The sequence below is a fragment of the Panthera tigris genome, chromosome X, assembly GCF_018350195.1.
Source record: "Panthera tigris isolate Pti1 chromosome X, P.tigris_Pti1_mat1.1, whole genome shotgun sequence".
NCBI lineage: Eukaryota > Metazoa > Chordata > Mammalia > Carnivora > Felidae > Panthera > Panthera tigris.
Genome location: NC_056677.1, coordinates 126,679,173 through 126,701,144, shown reverse-complemented (window position 1 = coordinate 126,701,144; position 21,972 = coordinate 126,679,173). Strand labels below are relative to the sequence as shown.

At 48.4% G+C, this 21,972-nt stretch overlaps 1 protein-coding gene across 2 annotated transcripts in view; it reads left to right on the top strand.

The window, feature by feature from the left end:
• GAB3 (GRB2 associated binding protein 3) overlaps positions 1–21,972 on the top strand; it is a 79,248-nt gene that overhangs the window by 15,809 nt on the left and 41,467 nt on the right. Inside the window, exon 1 of one of the 2 annotated variants that reach the window (XM_007096654.3) lies at positions 19,153–21,145. The exons of the other annotated variant lie outside the window; for it this stretch is intronic. Within the exon in view, the coding sequence (XP_007096716.3) occupies positions 20,879–21,145 (267 nt within the window). The 5' untranslated portion in view covers positions 19,153–20,878. Of the gene's footprint in view, positions 1–19,152; positions 21,146–21,972 lie in introns of those variants that run through there. 2 annotated transcript variants of the gene reach the window in all.

Below are 21,972 nucleotides of genomic sequence, written 5' to 3'. Positions count from 1 at the left end.
AGGAAAACGTGTATGCGGCATTTTGTACTTGTACAGGTACATTGATAGTATTCCCAGAGCTGGGATTGCTGGGTCTGTGAAACTATACATTTAGTCAATATTACCAAATGTCCCATTTTGCAGTCCTACTGACAAAGTAAAATAGTGCCTCGCCAACAGAATGTGTTGTCCAGCTGTGGGACTTTTGCCATCTGATCGGTGAAAACCTACATTTCTGTGTGGTATTAGTTCAGAGGGAGGCTGAATATTTTCTTGAGACCTGTGCGCTCTTCCTCCACTGTTGGTCTTTTAGTCCCAATTTCAGGGGTGACAAGTCCTTTGTGAGAAAAGCCATGTATAATTTCCCCTGGTTTGTCATTTGTATTTTGATTTTGCTTATGTAATTTGTGTGTATATGTGTGCAAAAAAATCCCATCTAGTAAAATGTGTTGATATTTTCTATACAGCTGCCCCAACGTCACTTATTAAAAACGTCACCTGTATCCCACGGATTTGAGACGCTGACCTTCCTCATCCTGGAGGAAACTCCTGTGTTTATTTCTGGCCTTTCTGTTCTCTTCATTGGTCTGTCCGTGCGCCATTATTATACTGTTTTCATTATAGAGGTTTGTTATTTAGTGTGTTCCTGGCTGTGTTAGAATCAGCTTGCTTAGTTTCAAAAGAAAACCGGTTATTTTTGGGGAAGGGGTTATGTTCGATTTCAAAATTAACTTTTTAAGGCTGAATGATATTTCACTGCATACATATTACTACATTTTCTTCATTTATTCATCCTGCAATGAATACTTAGATTGTTTTCATATCTTACTTATTGTGAGCAATGCTGTAATGAACACAGGAGTGCAGATATATGTTTGAGACAGTGATTTCAGTTCTCCTGAGAGGGAGGGATTGAGAGTGAGACTGAGCATGAGTGGGGCAGGAGCAGAGAGAGAGGGAGACCCAGAATCCGAAGCAGGCCCCCAGGCTCTGAGCTGTCAGCACAGAGCCTGATGTGGGGCTCGAACCCATGAATCGCGAGACCATGATCTGAGCTGAAGTCGGACACCCAATCTACTGGGCCACCCAGGTGCCCCCATATCAAGTGTTTTTAACACACACACACACACACACACACACACACACACACACATGGAAACTTGGAGGCGATGGTTTCATGAATGTTTGCATAAGTTCAAACTCCTCAAACTGTACATAATAATTATGTGCAGTTCTTTGTGAATTGTGCTTCAATAAAGCTGTGGGGTTTTTTTTTATTGAGATAATGGCTTTGAGGCTAGGAGAATGTTTTTTTCAAGCTAGTCACACTTTCCACTGAGTCCTGTACTCCTGGTTTTTTTTCCCATCAAAAATCATTGTTAAAAAAAAATCATTGTTAAATTTTATTAAAAAGTTTTCCAGCATTTCTAGTGATGATTATATGATTTTTTTCATTAAATCCACCAAAGCAATGAATTCTATTAATAGATTATGTAATATTGAACCATCCTTATATTTCTAGAATAAATCCCAGCTGGACAGGGTGTTTTTCTTTTTGTGTTGCTGGATTATGCACCTATTTTCTATTTTCTATTGAATTTTTGTATAAATATTCAGAAGTGAAATTGGTCTTTGGCTTTAAATTTGGCTTTATTTATTTCTGTAAAATCTTTACTGGCTTTTGACATAAATGTTATATACTTGGATCATACAAAAATTTGGAATTTTGTCATATTCTAGAATTAAAAAAAAATTTTTATCTGTATTTATTTTTGGGAGAGAGACAGAGACAGAGAGACAGAGTATGAGTGGGAGAGGGGCAGAGAGAGAGGGAGACCTAGAATCCAAAGCAAGCTCCAGGCTCTGAGCTGTCAGCACAGAGCCCGGCCCAGGCTCGAACTCCCGAACCGTGAGATCATGACCTGAGCTGAAGTTAGATGCTTAACCGACTGAGTCACTCAGGCGCTCCTAGAATTTGTTTAAGTAGGCTCCACAGCCATCGTTGGGCTTGAAATCACGACTCCAAGATCAAGAGCCACATGCTGTACACAGTGAGCCAACCAGGCGCCCCATGTTCTAGAATATTTTAAGTAGAGTTGGAATTAACAGCACTTTAAAATTTTGGCAGAATTCCCCTCTAAACTATATCTGCTGCTTTTTTGGTGTGTTTAGATCTTTGTCGACTGTCTACTTCTTTTATGGATTGATCTGTTTAGTCTGTATCTCCCCAAGTCGGTTTTGTAAATTCTGCTCTTCCTGGAAAAGTATCTGTTTCAGTCTGGCTATCAAATTCATATAATTTTACAAAATAGTTCTTATAATTTTTAAGTTTTTTTTTTTTTTTTTTTTTTTTACCCTTTCCAGAGGTATTTTTTCTTTGTCATTGTGAATTTCTGCTCTATCCCCTTTTTCCTTGTTGGTTAGGTTAGCTCACGGCTTTTCTAGTTTATGGATTTTTATTTTTGTTTATTAGTTCTTTTTTTGATTATTAGTTTTGATTATTCTACTTTTGTACTTTTTCTGACTCTTTAATTTCTCCTTTTTTTATCGACTAATTCCTTCCTTCAACTCTGGTGTGTTAGAGATGGGGAAAGCCAGACTGACCACACTGTCCATATAGATGTTGTAGCACTGCGAGTTTTAATTTGCAAGCAACAGAAGCTGAGCTGACTAATGTAAGCAGAAAAGGATCTTATCAAGCCGATATTGGGTAGCTCACAGAAATGTCGAAAGGGCTGGAGAACCAGCTTTGAGGTTAAACAGCCAGGAAGAAACACCCCAAACCACAACTCAGAACTAGTTCTGGTGAGAAGTCCGCTGCCAGCTGCCCGTTACTTCTCTGTCATGTCAGAGAGTGGGCGATGCCACTTCCCTTTAGTATTGTTGTGTGTCCGCGAGCTAGGCATGATACTGTGAAGTGCATTGTCACCAACACATTCTAAATAAAATAGTATGGAAAAGAAAGAGGAAAGGAAGAAAATTACTGAAATGTCATAGCAAAGCCGAGCATGTGAATGGTAAATACAGTCCTTGATTCCTGTGCCCCTTTTGCTCAACCTATCAGGGCTTCTCCACCTGGTGAGGTGACCTAAGCCTTCATTCCTGAGGATCCTGACTCCTTGGTGGTACCACCAGTGTGTTTTGGGGGTTGGGAGATTAGGGTACTCAGAATCATCCAAATGTCCTCAGATGTCTCTATTCCAATGGTCAGGTTCCCACTCTTTCTATGTATGTATGTGTGTATGCATGTGTGTATATATGTGTATGTATGTGTGTATATGTGTGTATGTACATATGTAAGTAATGTCTCCACCCAACGTGGGGCTGGAACTCACAACCCCGAGATCAAGAGTCGCACACTTCACCGACCGAGCCAGCCAGTCACCCGCCACCCCCGCCCCCCGCCCCCCCGCCCCCAACCCCTTCCCAGACTTTCTTAAGCGTGCTCTTGATTTCCCATAGAAGACCTGGTGGAATAATTTGGCATCTTGTGGTAGTAAACTCTGAGGTTTGTTTCGAGTTGTCTCAGCCCGTGGGTGTAAGACAGAACAGATTCTTTTAGGCCTGTCATAGAGAGCCTAGTTTTTCAACCAGGTTTTGGGCCAAGAGTTCAGGTCATCGAGTTTGGCATCCCTTTTCTTTAAGATGTCCAGCGCCTTGGGAAGTAAATGCCTGTCTTGGAGTCCTAGAGTGTGTCGTGCCCTTTATTGCGATTGTGTGGCTTTGAACGCTGAGCTCCCTCTCCCCACCCCACCCCCAGAAAACCCTGATCTTCAGTAGGCAATTCATTTCAGGTGAATTGAAGGGTTCAATTCAGGTGGGTTATTCAGCAAGGGTTATTCAGGTGGCCAAAAACTGTCAATGTTGCCGCCAAACTGTCAGGAAAGACTTATCAGAGTCTGTGCTCTAGCTGGAAGGGAGACTGGAAAAGAAAGGGTACTAATAGGAATGCAGCCGAAGGGGAAAATATGAGAACGATTTTAGAGAAATAACCAACGAAACTTGTTGACTGCTTAACTAAAAGGTATATGAGACGGTTTGGAGCCTGCTGCGGATTCTCTGTCTCCCTCTCTCTCCCTGTCCCTCCCCTCCCCCCTCAAAATAAATCCATGAAAACTTCAGAAAAAAGGTACGTGAGAGAGGGGGAATAATGTTGAGAAGGGTGATTGGCAACCCCAGAGACAACACAGCCGTCACTGTGAACTAGATCTGAAGGGATATTGATGGCCACCCACTTAAATGCTGGCCACACTTTCACCAGTCATGTGTTATCTGGAGACATACAGTGACAGGAAACCGGTTGCATAACATGCTTTGCAAATAACTGTGTGACAGCTGTGACTGTGAGAATCCGGCTCACAGAACACGTGTCATTCTCCGCCACCCAGAAGCCCTGCACACGTGTCTTCTCCGTGTGGCCGGTCTACGCGGCCCTTTGTGCTCGCGGCCCTTTGTGCACACCTTCCGACGGAGCCCTTCCGAAGCGCCAGGAGGACTGAGGCTGCAGACCTAGGGTGTCGGGGCAGGATGATCACTTCTCATCCGGACGCCGGCCTCCGGACAAGGCCGCTGGAGATGCCACGAGCTTTGTTCTGGCAGCCGCACCACGCTGTTGACTCACCCCCAGCTTCCTCTGTGGCTCTGTGAGGCTGTCTTCTCTCCGGTCTGTTCTTGTGCCGTTGCTGCTCTGCTTTTCCCCGGTTCTTATTTCTCCAAGTGCAGTCCACGCACAAACTGTATTTGTTTCAGGTGCACCACGTCACGGGTCCACGTTTTCCTGTGGCCAGACGCTCACCACAATGAGTCTAGTTCCCATCTGTCACCAGATGAGGTCATGCATTTGTTTCTTGTGATGAAAGTTTTTAAGATTTACTTTCTCAGTGACTTTTAAACGTGTGACACAGTATGATTGGCTCTAGTCACCATTGCGGTACGTCACAGCCCCACAGCTAGTGTTCTGTTTCCCTTAAGCCCAGGAGCCAGACCGATACTTAGTACGGTTAAATTTCGTCTTGTTTCTCTCCAACTGGTCCCTCCTGTCAGTCTGGGAAGATCCTAGTTTGGGGGCGAGTCCTCGTGGCCGGCACACTCGGGGTCGGCCACATGGTGTTGGAGGTGACTGTGGGACATGCACAAATGGGGTGGATCTGTGCAGAGCTCAGGGACGCTCTCTGGGGCACAGGTAGTAAGTGGTTGAAATCGGGGAGTTGGAGGAGATCATTCAAAGAGAGCGTGATGAGTTAGAAGCAAAGGGGCTTGGGGCGGGACTTTGGGGGGATAGGAGGGGAGGTGCCGTGAAGCCAGGGGAGCTGAGAGCTGGGCTGTTGCAGGGGGAGCGCCGGACAGATGAGGAAGGGACCGGGGGCACAGGACAAGGCAGATGGAGACGGACAGCTGCTTCATCACCGAAACCAGCCGCAGTGGAGAACGCCAAACTGGGGCTTCCTACTCTTTCTGGTGACGCCGACTCGGAACATTCCTAAGGTGCTTGAGGAAGAAGTGGACAACAGAAGCGTGGTGGTAAAGGACAAGAGGATGAGGTCGAGTTGAAAGCAAAGGACAGGGAAGCAAAGGGAAAATTCTCCCAATTCTGGTATTTGGCTCTTTTCAAATTGGAAGCTGGCAGTTTGCACCACCGCCATGTGTAAGACGCACCTGCCTCTAGGTCGTAATAGTCAGCACTCCGACATGTTATTTTCTGAGAGACCAGTGTAATGAATCCGTTCCCCATCTCAGAACAAGTGTGTGTGTCTTTTTTTTAAGTTTACCTGTTTGTTTACTTTTACGTAATCTCTTCCATCAACGTGGGGCTCGAATTCACATTGCCCGAGATCAAGAGTCGCACACTTTTCCGAGCGAGTTGTCTTTTTGTGATTGCAGCAGTCGCTGATACTTAATGCCTCAAGCGATGACTTCACTAAGGAATATAAAGCATAATACATATTCTATTTCTCTCTCACTTTTTTTGGAGACTTGATAAATCCATGTTGCCAATGACTATTTGACCCTGTGGGCCTCAGCTTCTGGCAGCCATCATCTACAAGTCCTGTTGGGGGATTGCTCTTGCCTTAAGGGACAGCTCTCGGCCTGTGCTGGGACCGAGCTCGAACTGTCCAGGACTTGGCATAGCGCACTCCTCCTACCAGGTGCAGTGAGCTGGGCTGGAGCCCGGGCAGTGAAGACAGAGTAGATGAGGTCAGAGAGGTGATGGGAGGGGTGGGGGACTCAAGCAGGGCCTTTGGCTTGTCCCCTGAGTGTGGGAGGAAGACACTGGAGGACAATGAGCACAGAAACAACACGATTTCGCACACGTTGTGACAGGATGGACCTGGCGGCTGTATTGAGGATAGACTGTAGGGACAAGGGCAGAAGCAGGGAGAAGAGGTGAGAGGTGACTGCAGTGATCCAGGTGACAGGGAGGGGCTCTGCAAGGGGGTGGTGCATGCTGATATATTGGTTCTTGGTGACAAAAAGAGAGGAGTCCAGAATTGCAGGGCGTTTTGGCCTGAGATTTGGAAGCCGGTGGAAGAAGCAGGTCCAGGGAGACCCGAACTGCCCTGAGGGCTACGTTATAGAAAGATGTGAACAGCCTCTGCTCAGTTGTTTGAAAATTTGCTTCTGTTTTGTAATTATGAACTTTACCGTTCATTTCACTCCGACTTGTAAATGGACTAATGAAATAACTCGAAGAATCACAAAGCAGAGCACTGAGATTCCCAAAGTACGGGGTGGAGGGGGGTTGGGGTGGGACTTGCATAATTATACCACAATTTATTCAACCTTTTGATGGCTATTTAGTTTCTTTCTGATTTGGGGCCATTATAAATAATCACACTAACATCCACAAATACACATGTCATGCACGTTTGAAAATTTGTTGGCAATCTGATGGGCAAAGGTAGCACATTTGTAATTAGCAATGTCTGGATGTATGATTTCGGGCCATCTGTTTCCTCTGTGAATATGTTTTGTTTATTGTAGCTCACCCCATATTCCTTTTTAAAAAATGTTTATTTATTTTGAGAGAGAGAGAGAGAGAGAGAGAGACAGCAGAGTAGGGGCAGAGAGAGAGGGAAAGAGAGAGAATCCCAAGCAGGCTCTGTGCTGTCAGCGAGGAACCCGATAACGGGGCTTGATCTCAGGAACCGTGATATCATGACCCGAGCCGAAGCCTTGTCTTACCTTGACTTTTGTTCAAGGGGCCTTTTCACCACGTAGACATTTTTGATTTTTTGTAAGTAAATCTGTCACTCTGTACCTACGTCGTTTCTGTGACCCGTTCGGCATGTCGTAATTATAGTCCTGTAATAATTAAACATAAAAGATTAACAGAAAGTATAGAAAAATATTTGTCTCTAATCGTGGCTTGGAGAAGGCCCCCAGCTTGTGTCGGGCTGGATGTGCCCAGAGACCCTGTGTCCCCCAGCTCCAGAGCATGTCGGGAGGCCCTGGCGAGGGCGGCCCCACGTCTGCTGTCTCGGGAGCTGAGGCCTCCGTTGACTTGTCTGTCTCCCTTCCCACACTGTGAGCCCATGAGCACGGGGGCCCAGGGACACTTGCTCGGGGTCCTCTCCCCAAGCGCCCGCAGTGAGGGACCTCAAAGTCAGGGTCCCTTCCCTTGCTAGCTGGTGCCGCGGGCCCGAGAACGCCCTGTCTTCGTGGCGAGCGGAGCGTCTTCGGTCTGGCCCACGGGCCTCGTGGCTCTTCCACGGGCCATGCTCCCGGGGCACTCTTTGGGGTACTGTATCCACAGTACCGAGCAAAGCCTTGCTTTCCATGGGGAGAAATACCTCGCTCTCGCTCACAAAAAGGCAACACGCCGTCTGGGTCCCCCAACAGGCGGGCTGCTTTGTCACCCCCTCCCAGGCCTCCTTTTCAGTAGCTGTTTTGGTTCATCACCGCCAGTTCCCATTTCACAAGAAGCAAGTCTGTGGCTCTCTCTCAGTGCTGACAAGAATTCAGTGGTTTGGGGTCTTGGGCCATGAGAACCGTGTAATTAGAAATTAAAACTGAAATTTGAGTGGCATTTAATCTCACCCAAATTTTCACCCCAAATGAGAATTCTAACATTGCCTTGCCAAAGTCTTAGACCCTAAAACGTTATCCTGTTCAGATAATTACCTCTAAGACATATGCTTGATTCAGAGTATTTTGATACTTGAGTTCTTGTGAACTTTAGAGAACAGGTAACTTGCATACTTTTTAAACTATTTAGGCACAGAAATAGTTCTTCAGTAACCTGCCACCAAGTTAGGTAAGGAGATTCCAGTACAAAGAAAGAAAACTATAACTCAATCCCACTTAATATAGACATACAATACCCAAGGGGTACAGGAGTGCTGATGCATAGGGGCACCTGTACCCCAGTGTTTACAGCAGCACTTTCAACAACAGCCAAATTATGGAAAGAGCCTAAGTGTCCATCAACTGATGAATGGATAAAGAAGATGTGGTCTATATATACAATGGAATACTACTTGGCAATGAGAAAGAATGAAATCATGCCATTTGCAATAACGTGGATGGAACTGGAGGGTATTATGCTAAGTGAAATAAGTCAGTCAAAGACAGATATTCTATGTTTTCACTCATATGTGGATCTTGAGAAACTTAACAGAAGTCCATGGGGAAAGGGAAGGGGAAAAATAGATACAAACAGAGAGGGAGGGAGGGAAACCACTCTTAAATACAGAGAACAAACAGGGTTGATGGGGGCGTGGGGTGGGGCAGGGAGAGGGAAAATGGGTGATGGGCATCGAGGAAGGCACTTGTTGAGGAGAGCTCTGGGTGTCGTATGTAAACCAATTTGACAATAAATTATATGAAAAACAATATAGATATATGAAACTAATTCCAGCTGTATTGTATTTAAATGGAAGAAAATGGCATAATTTCTGGAAGAGAAGGCTGTAGAATTTCAATCATATGAAAATAAAACTTCATTTATTCATTCAGTCCTTCAACAAATATTTAGCGAGCATTTCCTAAATGTTGTCAAGGACTATTTTACACAGTAGGTACTTCAAAAACAATATAAACTGGGGCGCTTGGGTGGCTCAATCAGTTAAGTGTCCAGCGTTGGCTTAGTTCATGATCTCAAGGTTGATGAGCTCAAGCCCTGCATTGGGCTCTGTGTTGACAGCTCAGAGCCTGGAGCCTGATTTGGATTCTGTGTCTCCCTCTCTCTCTGCCCTTCCCTGACTCGTGCTCTGTGTGTCTCTGTCTCCCTTAAAAATAAAGAAATAAACATTAAAAAAATAAAACTTAAAAAATATAAAAAAGGAAGGAGCACCTGGGTAGGTCAGTCAGTTTAGTGTCCCACTTTGCCTCGGGTCATGATCTCACGGTCCATGACTTTGAGCCCTGCCTCAAGCTGTGTGCTGACAGCTCAGAGCCTGGAGCCTGCTTTGGATTCTGTGTCTCCCTCTCCCTCTGCCCCTCCTCTGCTCACAGTCTAGCTCTCTCTGTCTCAAAAAAACCAAATATTGAAAAAAATTAAAGAAGAAAAATGAAGAGCCGCTTACACAAGGAGGTCTACAAAGGTATGTGACACATAAGAAATAACGTCCAACCTCATTAGACAAATGTCAACAACCAGATACTCTTTTGCTTTGGTCTCTGTGACTGCCAGAGCTTTAGAGAAAGCTGGCAGAAAGAAAACATATTTCTGAGTACATGTTTGCATAATTCGGTGCTGTGAAACTCATCAAAACAAATGAAAAGAACCCAAACTGGAAAAGGAAACTCCAACCAGCTCCTTCTGGAAGGACCCTAGGTCGATTACACATGTCCCCACCCCCTCTGGAGGGCACAGTTTCGACAAAATAGAAAAATGATTTCTGAAGGATTGCAGTGAAAAATCCTTAACTTGGTCCATTCTGGACTCTTGGAAGTCACAAGTGCAGCGGGACAGTGACATGTGAGGAGAGGGACTGCTTACATCGAGGGCCCACCTGAGCTCAGTGCACGCTACGTGGAATTGGAAGTGAGACCGGTCGGTGTCTGGACCGGTCCCCATCATTCACTCGACACACGTTTCTGAACCCTGGCTTGTACATGTGTTCCTGGGTGAAAGGAAGGACATTTGGGTCAGCAACGGGGAGGCCCAAGGGGGGTTGCCTTAACTGTAAGCAATAACGGCTTCTTCCACGTAGCAGATGTATGTGCCTTGAGCCACACAACTCACGAAACCAAGTTGGCACTGAGAAGGTTCTTTTTCTCTGCAGGCACTTGGGGCTAAGCGTCCAGGCTGGCGCCCTCTGGCATCTTGGCTTGTCCCTGGCTGAGACAGGAGCTTCGGTGAACACTGGTGGCCTGTGGTCTCCTGGGTGGAGTAGATTCACGGCCTGTGCTGGCCAGAGCCCAGGAGGTGGTTTTGGCAGCTTCCTGTAGCCAGCAGGTGCTTAGAGCTGAGGAGCTAGCCTGCAGCGTCTATGTGGGGCTGCAGCTCACTGCTTGCTGCCCCCACCCCTGCCGGCCTGGGCCCCCGACAGCCCCCTCCTCCCGTTCACTCTCGTCTCTCCTCCCCTCCCACTCGCCCTGTCCACCTCTGTGTTTTCCATACTGTTATAGTTTCCTTTTCAAACATGAATCTTTAATCCAGGCAGAATTTTTTTTTTTTTTAACTATGTGTGCAATGAAACACAGATTCGCTGATTTGCTGAGCTGCCTCTAGGCTGCAGGCACTGTTGTGGCATTTTAAGAAGATTTTTCTCTGCACTGAACCTCAGATATCTTATATCTAATAACACAAGACACCAGGTTTCCCAAATTCCTCTATTTTAGGAAACGGGAGGATGGCTTGCTAGACTGAGCTCATTTAAAAAATGTTATTTAATGCTTGTTCATTTTTGAGAGGGACACAGCATGAGTGGGGGAGGGGCAGAAAGAGAGGGAGACACAGAATCTGAAGCAGGCTCTTGGCTCCACGCTGTCAGAAAAAATTTTTTAATGTTTTTATTCATTTTTTGAGAGGGTATGAGCGGGGGGAGGATCAGAGAGAGAGAGAGGGAGACACAGAATCCGAAGCAGGCTCTAGCCTCTGCGCTATCAGCACAGAGCCCGACTCAGGGCTCGAACTCACAAACCGCGAGATCATGACCTGGGCCAAAGTCGGACACTTACCCGATTGAGCCACCCAGGCGCCCCTAGACTGAGCTCATTTTTATAAAACTGTGCTGAATTTTCTCATCTCCTGGGCTTTGTAATCCAAATGCGTACTCTCCCACAATCCGAATCCGAATTCTCCTCATTCCTTTCTCTACGTAGGTAGAGCTCGTCTGAAGCGAGCACTCCCCTTGCCTCATTCCTTTCTCTGCGGCTCGCTCTTGGGGCTTCTAAGCTCGGTGACCTACATGTGACCCACATAGCTGTGGTCAGTTCACAGCAGCCTCTGATGTCACGGCAGCACACGTTTAAGACCCAGGCTCCCAAGGTAGGTGATCTGAGTAGCTCACGCACCTCAGTGTCCCCAGAGGGATGGAGGGTGTGTACCCCACAGGGTCCATGTGGACGTTAAGTGATTCACTCCAATCCATGCAAACCGCTGACATCGGTGCAAACTGTTATTACTATTTTGAGAAAAATCTGCCTTGAGGTCTTTCTGTTGCTCTGTTAGGAATATCTTCTCATCGTTAGCGGACTCCTTTGGAGACAGTCCCAGGAGCCCTCGTGCCTCGGCACTCAGCTTGAGCAGTGGGAGTGTCCCTAGGGGACAGACACCCATGACTGTGAGAGTAATATTTTGTCATTTTTTATTGGAGTAAAATATACATATATAATATGGGTTATTTTAGCCATGGGTAAAGTTCAGTGGCATTAAACACATTCATGATGTTGTGTAACCATTACCATTAATCTTTACCCAACGCTTGGGGATGATGGTGATTTTTAAAAGCTTATTCTCTGGGCACCTTGTGGCTCAGTCAGTTGAGTGTCTGACTCTTGGTTTAGGCTCGGGTCACGATCCCCAAGTCGTGGGATCAAGCCCCACTTCAGGCTCCGCGCTGAGCATCAAGCCTGCTTGGGATTCTCTCTGTCTCCCTTTGCCCTTCCCCCGCTCTTGCATGTACATTCTCTCTCTCTCTCTCGCTCTCAAAAAATAAATACAATAAAATAAAGGAAACTAAAATCTTATTCTTATGTGTTCATGCTGTTGCAGGGACCCCGCTTAAAATATTTCCTCATCAGCCAGGTCAGTTGTCAAGTTGTCCATTCCACCACAGACTCTTACTCTATCACAGAACTTACTAGAGTTTCAAACAGCTGTTTCTTCCTGAGTTGGTTTTCAGCCATTGTTCCAAGCCGTCGTGTTGATCCTGAGCCTGATACCTAATGTATTGGTGACCTTCCTGGGTTCACAACACCTGCAGATTTGATTAGCTGGTCTTAATGACCTCTGAGAATCTACCATGTAAGAAATAATGAGAAACTAGCCAGGACACTCAGTGGCACTTAGGTTGACAATTCATGAGGAAGGTCAAGTGCATGTCATGTAATGTGGCACACTTATCTCTGCCGAACATCCCTCCTCAAGATTCCTCCTTCCAAGGCCCGCCACGCTGCAGAGACACAGGACCTTTCTGCGTCTGTTGACAACCATGGAAGCTGATCCTGTGGGCCAGGCCATCTCCAGGACAATCACAGGAAGTTGTTCCATGCCTGGGACAAGTCTTAGCTGTATCTGGCAGCGAACAGAAGGTTACAGGCCATCAGGCTGAAGGGTCACCAGCAATCCCAGGGCTACTGGCACTGAGCCAGGACAAAGAGGAGCAGTGTAACGGGCTCCTGGAAATTCCCGACCCGCTGCCCTTGGGTCCCATGGCTTTTGCGGTCCCCTTTGGCAAGGAAGTAGAAGGCGGAGAGAAAGTGGAACATTATTCAGAATTCTGTTTGTTTGATGATTTTCACCTTTTGCAACCCATAAACACGCCCCAAACTTCCTGAGTATTTTCATGGCGAAGCCATTGGGAAGAGAATGGGGGAACTTCAGGTCGTTACCAACTGCTCCCCTTCATCTCGTGTTCTGGGACCGCATCCAAGATCCCTGGGGGCCGTACAAATGGCGGCGGTGATTGACTCGTTAGCTTTTCTAAACACTAGCTAGCATTTACGAAGCCCACATCAACTGTGGGCAAGACAACAACAAGAAAAAGCCAGCGGGGGGAACCTGCTGGTAGAGGAACAGTGATGAGGAAGGATGTAAGAGGAAATGAAAAGTCAGTCCGTAAATCAGACAAGGGCCAGTCTTATTTGTCTTTGCTTTTTTTTCCTCCCCGTCTTCTGATCTCTAGAGAAGAGTGCATGTAAAGGGACAGAAATATTCCACTTTGGAAGACAGCTAAATCAGGGGAAATGCTTCTGATAGTTTTGTGGGATAAAACAGTCTTTGCTGAGAGGGCTCAGACACGTGACTTGCAGGGCACTGCTGTGTCACTGTTTCCCTCCAGATGCCTCCCAGGAAGCTGCAGGAGTGGCCGGATCAGCCAGCTGGGAAACCTGCCCGGTGACGTGTTCAGATAGCTTCCCGGGTCACCGACCAACTCCCACCGTTTTTGCTTTTCTTGAATTTCAACTAATTTTTGTTGAACTTCTTAAGTTACAGAGTGTTGTTTAAAACATTTTTTTAATGTTTGTTTATTTTTGAGAGGCAGAGAGAGACAGTGCCGGCAGGGGATGGGCAGGGAGAGAGGGGGACACAGAATCCAAAGCAGGCTCCAGGCTCCACACCGCCAGCACAGAGCCAGACATGGGACTCGAACTCACGAACTGAGAGATCATGACCTGAGACAAAGTCGGACGCTTCACCGACTGAGCCACGCAGGCTTCCCAAGTTACAGAGTGTTCTTGAACACTGAAGGGGGAGTGATGACACTTGCATTAATGAACAAGACACTTGGAAAAATTCACTGTTCTGGAAAAATTCACTGCTTTGAGCACTTCACAGGATTATGAGTAAAAGTGGATAAACTGGTAAGAGAAAGGAATGCCATTGGTGGCAGCTCCTGTGCCGCTGTCCCACGCAGAGCACTCTGAGCAGTCGGTACCACATTGCACAGTGACGGTGTCTGCGCATTTGTAAACCAGAGCCTGCCATTCAGCGTGGAGGCCTCCCTCCATCGTGGTCACGTGCCCTTGGTGGGCCGGGACTAGCAATTCCGCGTCTTCCACCGGCTGGTGCCACCGCTCCAGCTTCACCGACTGTCGCTCCTACCCTCTCGGCGGTTGCAGATTCATCCACGCAGCACATCCCATCAGTGCACTGGGCCCACGAGACCACTGTGAGCATTGTAGAAGCAGAGCCTGCGTCGTAGTTCTCTCTGTCCCCAGCACGCTTCCCGTTCGGTGACTGTAAGCGTGGACACACGTGGAGTGAAGGCAAGCATGTTTTGTGCACACCCCCTCTGCCAGCTTTCTGTACTCTCTTGACTTCTTTTGGGTTGAGGATGTTTTTGTGAGCTTATTTAGAAACATCGTTAGATCCCCAGGAGGCTGGTGGCCTTCTGTTGTTCCCCTAGTGTCTCTATCTTACACAACCAGTAAATGACATCGGGAACATCCGAGAGCTGCTGCAGGCTTCCCCTGTCGCACATGCACACGCGCGCCTGTGTGCGCGTCAGTGCACTTTCATCAGCCGTAGTTTCGCGTGACCGCCACCGCTGTCAGTATGTAGATCTGTTCCAACACAGGGGTCCTTCCCATTCCTCCTTCACGGCCACAGCGCTAGTCTGTCCGTTGCGCCACTAGCCCACATCAACAATGCACTGCAGGTACTTCAGGGACCAGCAATACCAAAGGGTCGAAACCTAGCTCCCAGTGCAGCCACACGGAGGTCCTGTTCCTTCAGCCTGACTTGGGAAGCCTGGCTGCGAAGGCAGGTTGTGGACCCATCCTGTGTGTATGTGGAGGAAATGATTTCATAGCTTTGGGATTTCACCACTGCAGAGGGGGCAGGGGGCCAATTCCGCCGAAACAAAGGGACAGTAATCACTCTGGCCAGAAAAGCAGTTTAAACCAGAGGTGTCTCTTTACGGCCTTGGAGACTTTCAGGATGTTTCTCCGTTCATTTCAGTGTTTTTCGACAGTGGACATAATCCAGACGGGCCACTTCAATTTTATGGGAGTGAATTCTGGAGCACAAGAAGTGAAATTGCTATAACCTGGCCAGGTTTATCTCACTTTGCAAGTAAAACCGAGCGCACAAATCAAATGTTCAGACTTCTAAGGTGTCTCCTTCGTAAACTCCAACCTTGATAATCTGTCTCAATAGCTGATAAAAGCTCATGTTAGGTTTGCTTAACTGATCACTTTCACACCCCAATTTAATCCTGAACAGGCCGCTGCAGTGTCTGGATAGAGCATTTACTGTGTTTGATTTAAAAGTCCGGTACCAAGCCTTGTGTGACTGCCTCGCATCCAGCTTAGAGATCACATCTGCCTGGTTCACCATCACATCCCAGTCTCTTGCCGCATAAATGTGTCATGAGTGAATCTTGGTGATTAGGTTTGTTATGAACCCACAAAAATAGTCATTTTTCCCAAGACTAGTATTTTTAAGTTGATTATTTATTTTGAGGGAGAGAGAAAGAGAACATGCAAGTGGAGGAGAGACAGGGAGCGAGATAATTCCAAGCAGGCTCCCGCTGTCAGTGCAGAGCCCCACGTGGGGCTCAATCCTATGAACCATGAGATCATGACCTGAGTGGAAATCAAGAGTTGGACGCTTAACTGACTGAGGCCCCTCTAGGCGCCCCTCTCCAGAGTAATATTGTATATATTTTTAAACTTTATTTATCTTAAAAAAAATTTGTTTAACGTTTATTTATAATTTTTGGGGAGAGAGAGACAGAGCATGAGCCGGGAAGGGCCAGAGAGAGAGGGAGACACAGAATTAGAAGCAGGCTCCAGGCTCTGAGCTGTCAGCACAGGGCCCGACGCGGGGCTTGAACCCACGGACCGCGAGATCATGACCTGAGCTGAAGTTGGACGCTTAACCGACTGAGCCACCCAGGTGCCCTGCCAACCACATTCTTCCTGAGCTTCTGTGAATAATTAGGCCATGTTTGTTAGTCTTGATCATTCGAAGGCTTCTTGTTAAGCTTTCTTTGGGCAAGTCTAGAGCGCCTCCACTCCAGGGCTGGTTTGGCCTATTCCAATTCTAAGCTGTGGCCTTTCCAGAGTCTCTCCTGAGTGTTTCAGGTTTTTCCACTCTAACTGGTCAGAAGTCAGACATGTCCCAGCCCTGGTAGGTGTTCAGTTCGTGGGTCCCTGGTCGTTGTTTTTGGATTTGTGTTTCGGTTCACCTCATGGAGTTTCACTGTACACGTGCTGTCATTAGTACGGGTCTTGTGGGGCGGTTCCTCTGTAGGCTTCTGGAACTCTTTCCTTACCTAGCTTCCTCCTCTCTGGCCCTGTTCCCTGCAAATTTCAGCCACCTCGACCATCCAGAATTTTTATCTCTGTCTTCTCAACTCTGCAAGACTGCTGTGCTCTGTTTAGGACCCCCTCCCCTCACTGTCATGGTCTAGAAATGGGCCTGGAAGCCGAAAGCCAGGATGGTCCATGGGCTTACCTCTTTCGTTTCTCTTCTCATACGGGTCACAGCCCTGCACTGACTGTCGTCCAGTGTCTGAAAGCACTCGTTGCATCTACTTGGTCTAGTTGGTTTTATGGGTAGGGGGTAAGTTCAGTGCCAGGTCTACACCGGTGTGGCTGGAAGTGGAGTGATTTGAATGGGTACCAACAGTTGAGGAACATACCCGTTTGCTGGAGCTGCTGTGACAAAGTGCCACAGATTGGGTGGCTTAAACAACAGAAATGTATTGTCTTACGATTGAAGAAGCTAGAAGTCTGGGATCAAGATGTCGGCAGGGCCGGGAGGAAGGATCCATCCCAGGCCTCTCTCCTGGCTGATTAGCTGGCTGATAGCCATCTTCCCTCTCTGCCTCTTTGTGATATATTCCTTCTATGCATGTGTGCACATTTTCCCCTTAGCTCCCACACTAATAGCGTCATTTTAACTTGCTAAAGATTCTGTCTCCAAATCCAGTCACACTCTGAGGTCCTGGGGGTTGGGACTTCAGCATATGAATGGGGGGGTGGGGGTACCTAACTCAACCCATCCCAGGGAAGTTGAGATTCCACCCCAGGCTCGCTGGCACTTGGGCTTTTCTTTGACCCGGCGGGTCACTGTCTACCAAGAACCAAACTACGAGGTGTTTGTAAATTATGAAGTCAGCAAGTTGGGTTGGTTTAAGAGGAGAACAACACATAGCTTTTAGTCTTAGAAAGATGAGATTCAATTATTCCTTTAACACTTCCCTACAGATGAGCAGGCTTGTGATCCAGACACACCCTCCTGGAGGAGCTCAGTTTTAACCTTTCTCAGATTCGAGGAATGAGCACAAACACTTTTCCACAAGGTTACAGGATGTTGCAGGTTTTTCTTGTTGGAGATGATACTCATGGGGTGGTAATGAGTCAGCTTGGTGGCTGTGGCAGGAAAGGCTCATGGGAAACAGATTTTGATTATCAGAGCTAGAAAAGCCCTCAGAACCATTGGTGCATGGGTTGCGGGGGGGTGGGGGGTGGGGGTGGGGTATGCACTCCACAGGGGAGAAAGTTTCCCCAGGGCAAGCAGTGCCTTGTGCCCTGGTAACACACAGCCCCATCATCGTTTTATAAGTTACTTTCAAATTGATAATGTTTCTCTGTCCATTTGTCATGGCTTCGCCGCAATCACAGCACACGGGAGGCAGGCCAGGGCATACTGGCTCCGTTTACACATGCCGAGGTTCGCAGCGGTCAAGTGCTCAAGGCCGCCCAGAAAGTGAGAAGCAGCATCAGAATTCAAAAGGAACCCCTTTTTTTGTACTCCATTTCTCTGTGAAGATGAGCATGTCCTGCACCGAGAGGATCTGGAAAGCAAAATCACTGTGCACACAATTAGCCACAATTATGAATAACTTATAAAATGATGATGGCGCTGCTTCTGGGACATGTGCAGTGGAGGAGGTCCAAGGGGAGGGGGCGGACTTCAGGGCAGCCGTGGAAGCTAGCGGTCCTGCACTTGTGAAAGGTAAAGAGCTCCTATGTGAGAAGAGACAGCAGCCCTCAAGCCCTCACGTCCTCTGTGAGTTCACCAGTCCTCCAGCATCCTTCCACCTGTTGTGCACAGTGCCTGGCACACAGTAGGTACTTAATAACTGTTTATTGAGTGGGGGTGGCTGGGGGACTCAGCCAGTTAGGCATCTGACTCTTGGGTTCAGCTCAGCTCATGATCTCCCGGTTCTAGAGTCCCAGCCCCAAGTTGGGCTCTGTGCTGACAGTGCGGTGCCCACTTGGGATTCTGTCTCCTCTCTCTCTGCCCCTGCCCCTGCCCCGTGCACTCTCTCTCGTAGAAGAAAACACAAACCTGGCAACCCACATAAAACACATATGTGGCTTGTGAATTATTATTATTATTATTAGCTGAGCCCTCGGTAGAAGCCCTCTTGTAACCAAAAGGATTTTAAACCAATTCACTCAGATGAGCGTCCCCTAGGCACTATGATATAAAGTTTTCATCTCCTGGGTAGTCTGCCCCCCTTTTTCTTATTGTTTATGTGTGGAGGAGAGTGGGCCTTTGAGATGCCGGATCTCCCCCCGGGTCGGCTTGTCGTCGATCACACCCTCGTACCATTTCGCTTCCTGAGCCAGCAAGCGTTGGTGCCTCATGCCTATAGCTGCTGATTCACAGGGGTGGCAAAATGGGGATATTCGAATTCTGTCATTTATTTTCCTTTATGGGTCAGAACGCATTTATAAACAGGTGTTTGCCTTCATCTTCCCAGTGGGACGGCTTGTCGAGGAAGGGCAGCATAGTGATGGATTCTTTCCCTTTGTTTACCTGTTTGCATGATTAATGTCTTGGAACTGTTTCATTGTATCTTTTTTAAAAAGTTTATCTATTTTGAGGAGGAGAGAGAGAGAGAAGGGGAGACGGGGAGGGGCAAAGAGAGAGAGAGAATCCCCAGCAAACTCTGCACTGTCAGCACGGAGCCCCACGAGGGGCTGGAAATCACAAACCGTGAGATCATGACCTGAGGCCAAATCAAGAGTCGGATGCTCAACTGACTGAGCCACCCAGGCACCCGTCTTTAAGTTTACTTTTGAGAAATGTCTACATGCAACATGGGGCTTGAACTCATGATCCAGGCTGAGGCAGCCCAACGCCCCACGCTGTTTTATTGTAAAGAGCCTCGCTTTTGCGCGGGCCGGCTGCTTTCAGGGCCTTTGTCGTGTGCACACCTGGAAAGTGCACGACACACCTGGGGCCATGGCTCGACGTCGTCGGTAGAGACAGTGCTCCCAGGGGCCTGGCGTCTGCCTTTATTAGAGTCAAGGGGGGTGCGTAGGGTTTCCGGGGCCAGCTCTTGGGGAGTTTGACGCACAAGCGTGTGGAGAGAAAAAACAAGGGACCCAAACGGTCAGCTATCCAAATCAGCCGAGATGTGTACAGCCAAGGCGCCTGGGTGGGGTCAGGGGACCTGCTCCGGGTGCAGTGGCAGGCTGGCCACACGCCCTTGGAGATGGTGTCTCTGCGGCGGACGCCTCGGCAGCCCGAGCGGCGGCCAGACACTTGCAAGCAATTGTAGCGGAAGCCTTTCCACTGGCTGCTTCCTGGGCCCTTCTTCAGCCTTGGCTTCCCCACCACTTCCTCCTGGAAGCTTCCCTGGGCCCCGCAATCGCATGTGTCTTTTGTGCGTCCCCAGAGAATTTTGGCTTTCCGTGACCATAGGACTGACCTCCCGGACTGCAATCGTCTGTTTATCCCTCTGCCCACTTCCCTTGCCCCCCACGGCCCTGTGCCCCGGTCCCCTCTGTTTTCCCGGTGCCCACACGGTGTCAGCATATGAGCGGGCCACTGGGAGATGGCTGTTGAACAAATGAGTGACATTCAGACATGACCGTGTCATTCTCCTCTTGTGCTCATGCTGCTCCCAGCCGACCCTCCGCCCGTGCAGCCACTGCCACGGCTTGAGATCCCTTCCCCACCCTGGCTCTCACCCAATTCTCTGTCTCCATCATCGGGCAGGATGCACAGCGATTCTTGCTATTACTTTTATCCCCCCCAAACTGCTCTTAAAGGATGAGAAATCTGTTCCCATAAAACTAAGAACAATTAAGTTGACACTTGGTTCTGCACTCCGTTTGACTTCCTCTTTTAGAATCAGTTTGGGGAAGTACAACAAAGTTCCTGTTCACATTTCCCTACCACAGTAGCCTTTGGAAAGTTCGGGCTGCCCCAGGCTCCCCGTGAAAGCTTTCCTTAGTGGGTACACATGGCATTCCCTTGTCCCCTGGACCCCTCCCTGGGCCTGCCCTGCATCCCTGTTTGCCCGATTTCCCATCCCCCCATGTTCCGAACTGCACAGTGACACTTGAGCACTTCTGTTCGGTGGCTTTACCTCATCTGATGCCATGTTTCTGCAACAGGAGTTTGTTGAATCATGCATTTTCCTGTCTTTCCTGAATCATCCCCATGAGCACACAAACGTGCTGTTATGTTTCTAATCTTTGACGATGAGGGCTTAATCCCACCGCTCTGTCCCTCTTCTGAGTGGCCAAACCTCGCCTCAGAGAGGCGAAACCAAGGCCGGGCGCACCTGCCAAGTGCCTGTTCCCTCCTTGTCCCAACCCAGCGCGGAGTGCCTGCCCCATTGCCGCAGCCTCACAGGGGTTTTCGGAGGCCTAACGGTAGATCTCTTGTGATGACTGGCCTTTCCCCTGTCGGCGCTTGATTGGGTTCTCTGCTGCCTCGGGTCTCCGGTTCCCTGGGCAGTGAGGGAGCTGAGAACTCTCCCAGATGGTGGCCTGTCATTCTACAGGGGTCTCTTGGTCTCAGCTGGTGGCTTTATAAATGTGTCAGGCCCAAGAAGCTAGAGATAGAAAGGACTTCCTGTCCCAGTGGTCACCATGCCTCCTGGCAGAAGCCCGCACTTCCTGCTGTCGCACACACCACCGCTCAGAAGAGCTAACCACAGCTATAAATCTGCCCCTTGCACTTGCCAACTGCAGCATCAAGTGTCTCCGCTGGAAAACAGCCCCGCCGTCGGCCTGTCAACCTGTCGGCCTGCTCCCCTGGTCTGTGTCTGGTTCTCCACAGCAGAACACAGGGTGCCCTAATGTAAGAAAATGGACGGCTTTTTAAAAAATTTTTTTAATGTTTTTATTTATTTTTGAGACAGAGCATGAGCAGGGAGGGGCAGAGAGAGAGGGAGACACAGAATCTGAAGCAGGCTCCGGGCTCCGAGCTGTCAGCACAGAGCCCGATGCGGGGCTCGAACTCACGAACCATCAGACCGTGACCTGAGCCGAAGTCGGACGCTCAACTGACTGAGCCACCCAGGCACCCTGAAAATGGACGACTTTGAGGAAGGGCCTTACTTCCTTCTCCCTGGCTTCAGGAGATGGTGGGGAAGTTAACAGCGAAGACTCCTTGGAACGGCAGGGCCATGGTCAATTGCCGATACGTCTTTTCCTAGGTCTCATACCCAAGGAGGCAGCTCATTCCAGGTCAGGGGACAGTGGGGACTGAGGAGCTCCAGGGGCATGCAAAGCATCTTCCCACCTCCCGGTGCTGGTTTCTCTGGAGCATCATTCTCTTTTTTGGGTGTGGATCAGGTGAAGCGTGATCATTTTACCTCAATGCTTGGCTCTCTCCTTTCAGCTGTCATAGTGCTTGTCAGCAGGCTGTGAAAGCTTAAGCCACATGGTTCCTGCCCTGCACCTCCCCCCGCCCGCCTGGACGACAAGCAAACCACACCTATTTTCCAATGCCCCCTAGGACATCCCGATTCCTGGTTTGGGACACACTGTGGTTTAGGACGGAATGCTGGCTACACTCCCCCTCTTGACTGTTTTACTCCACATTCGTTACTCTGAACCTCAGTGTTCTCAGACATAAAATGTACACACAGAGAAAACAATTACCTTTCCCACAGGATAGTTTTG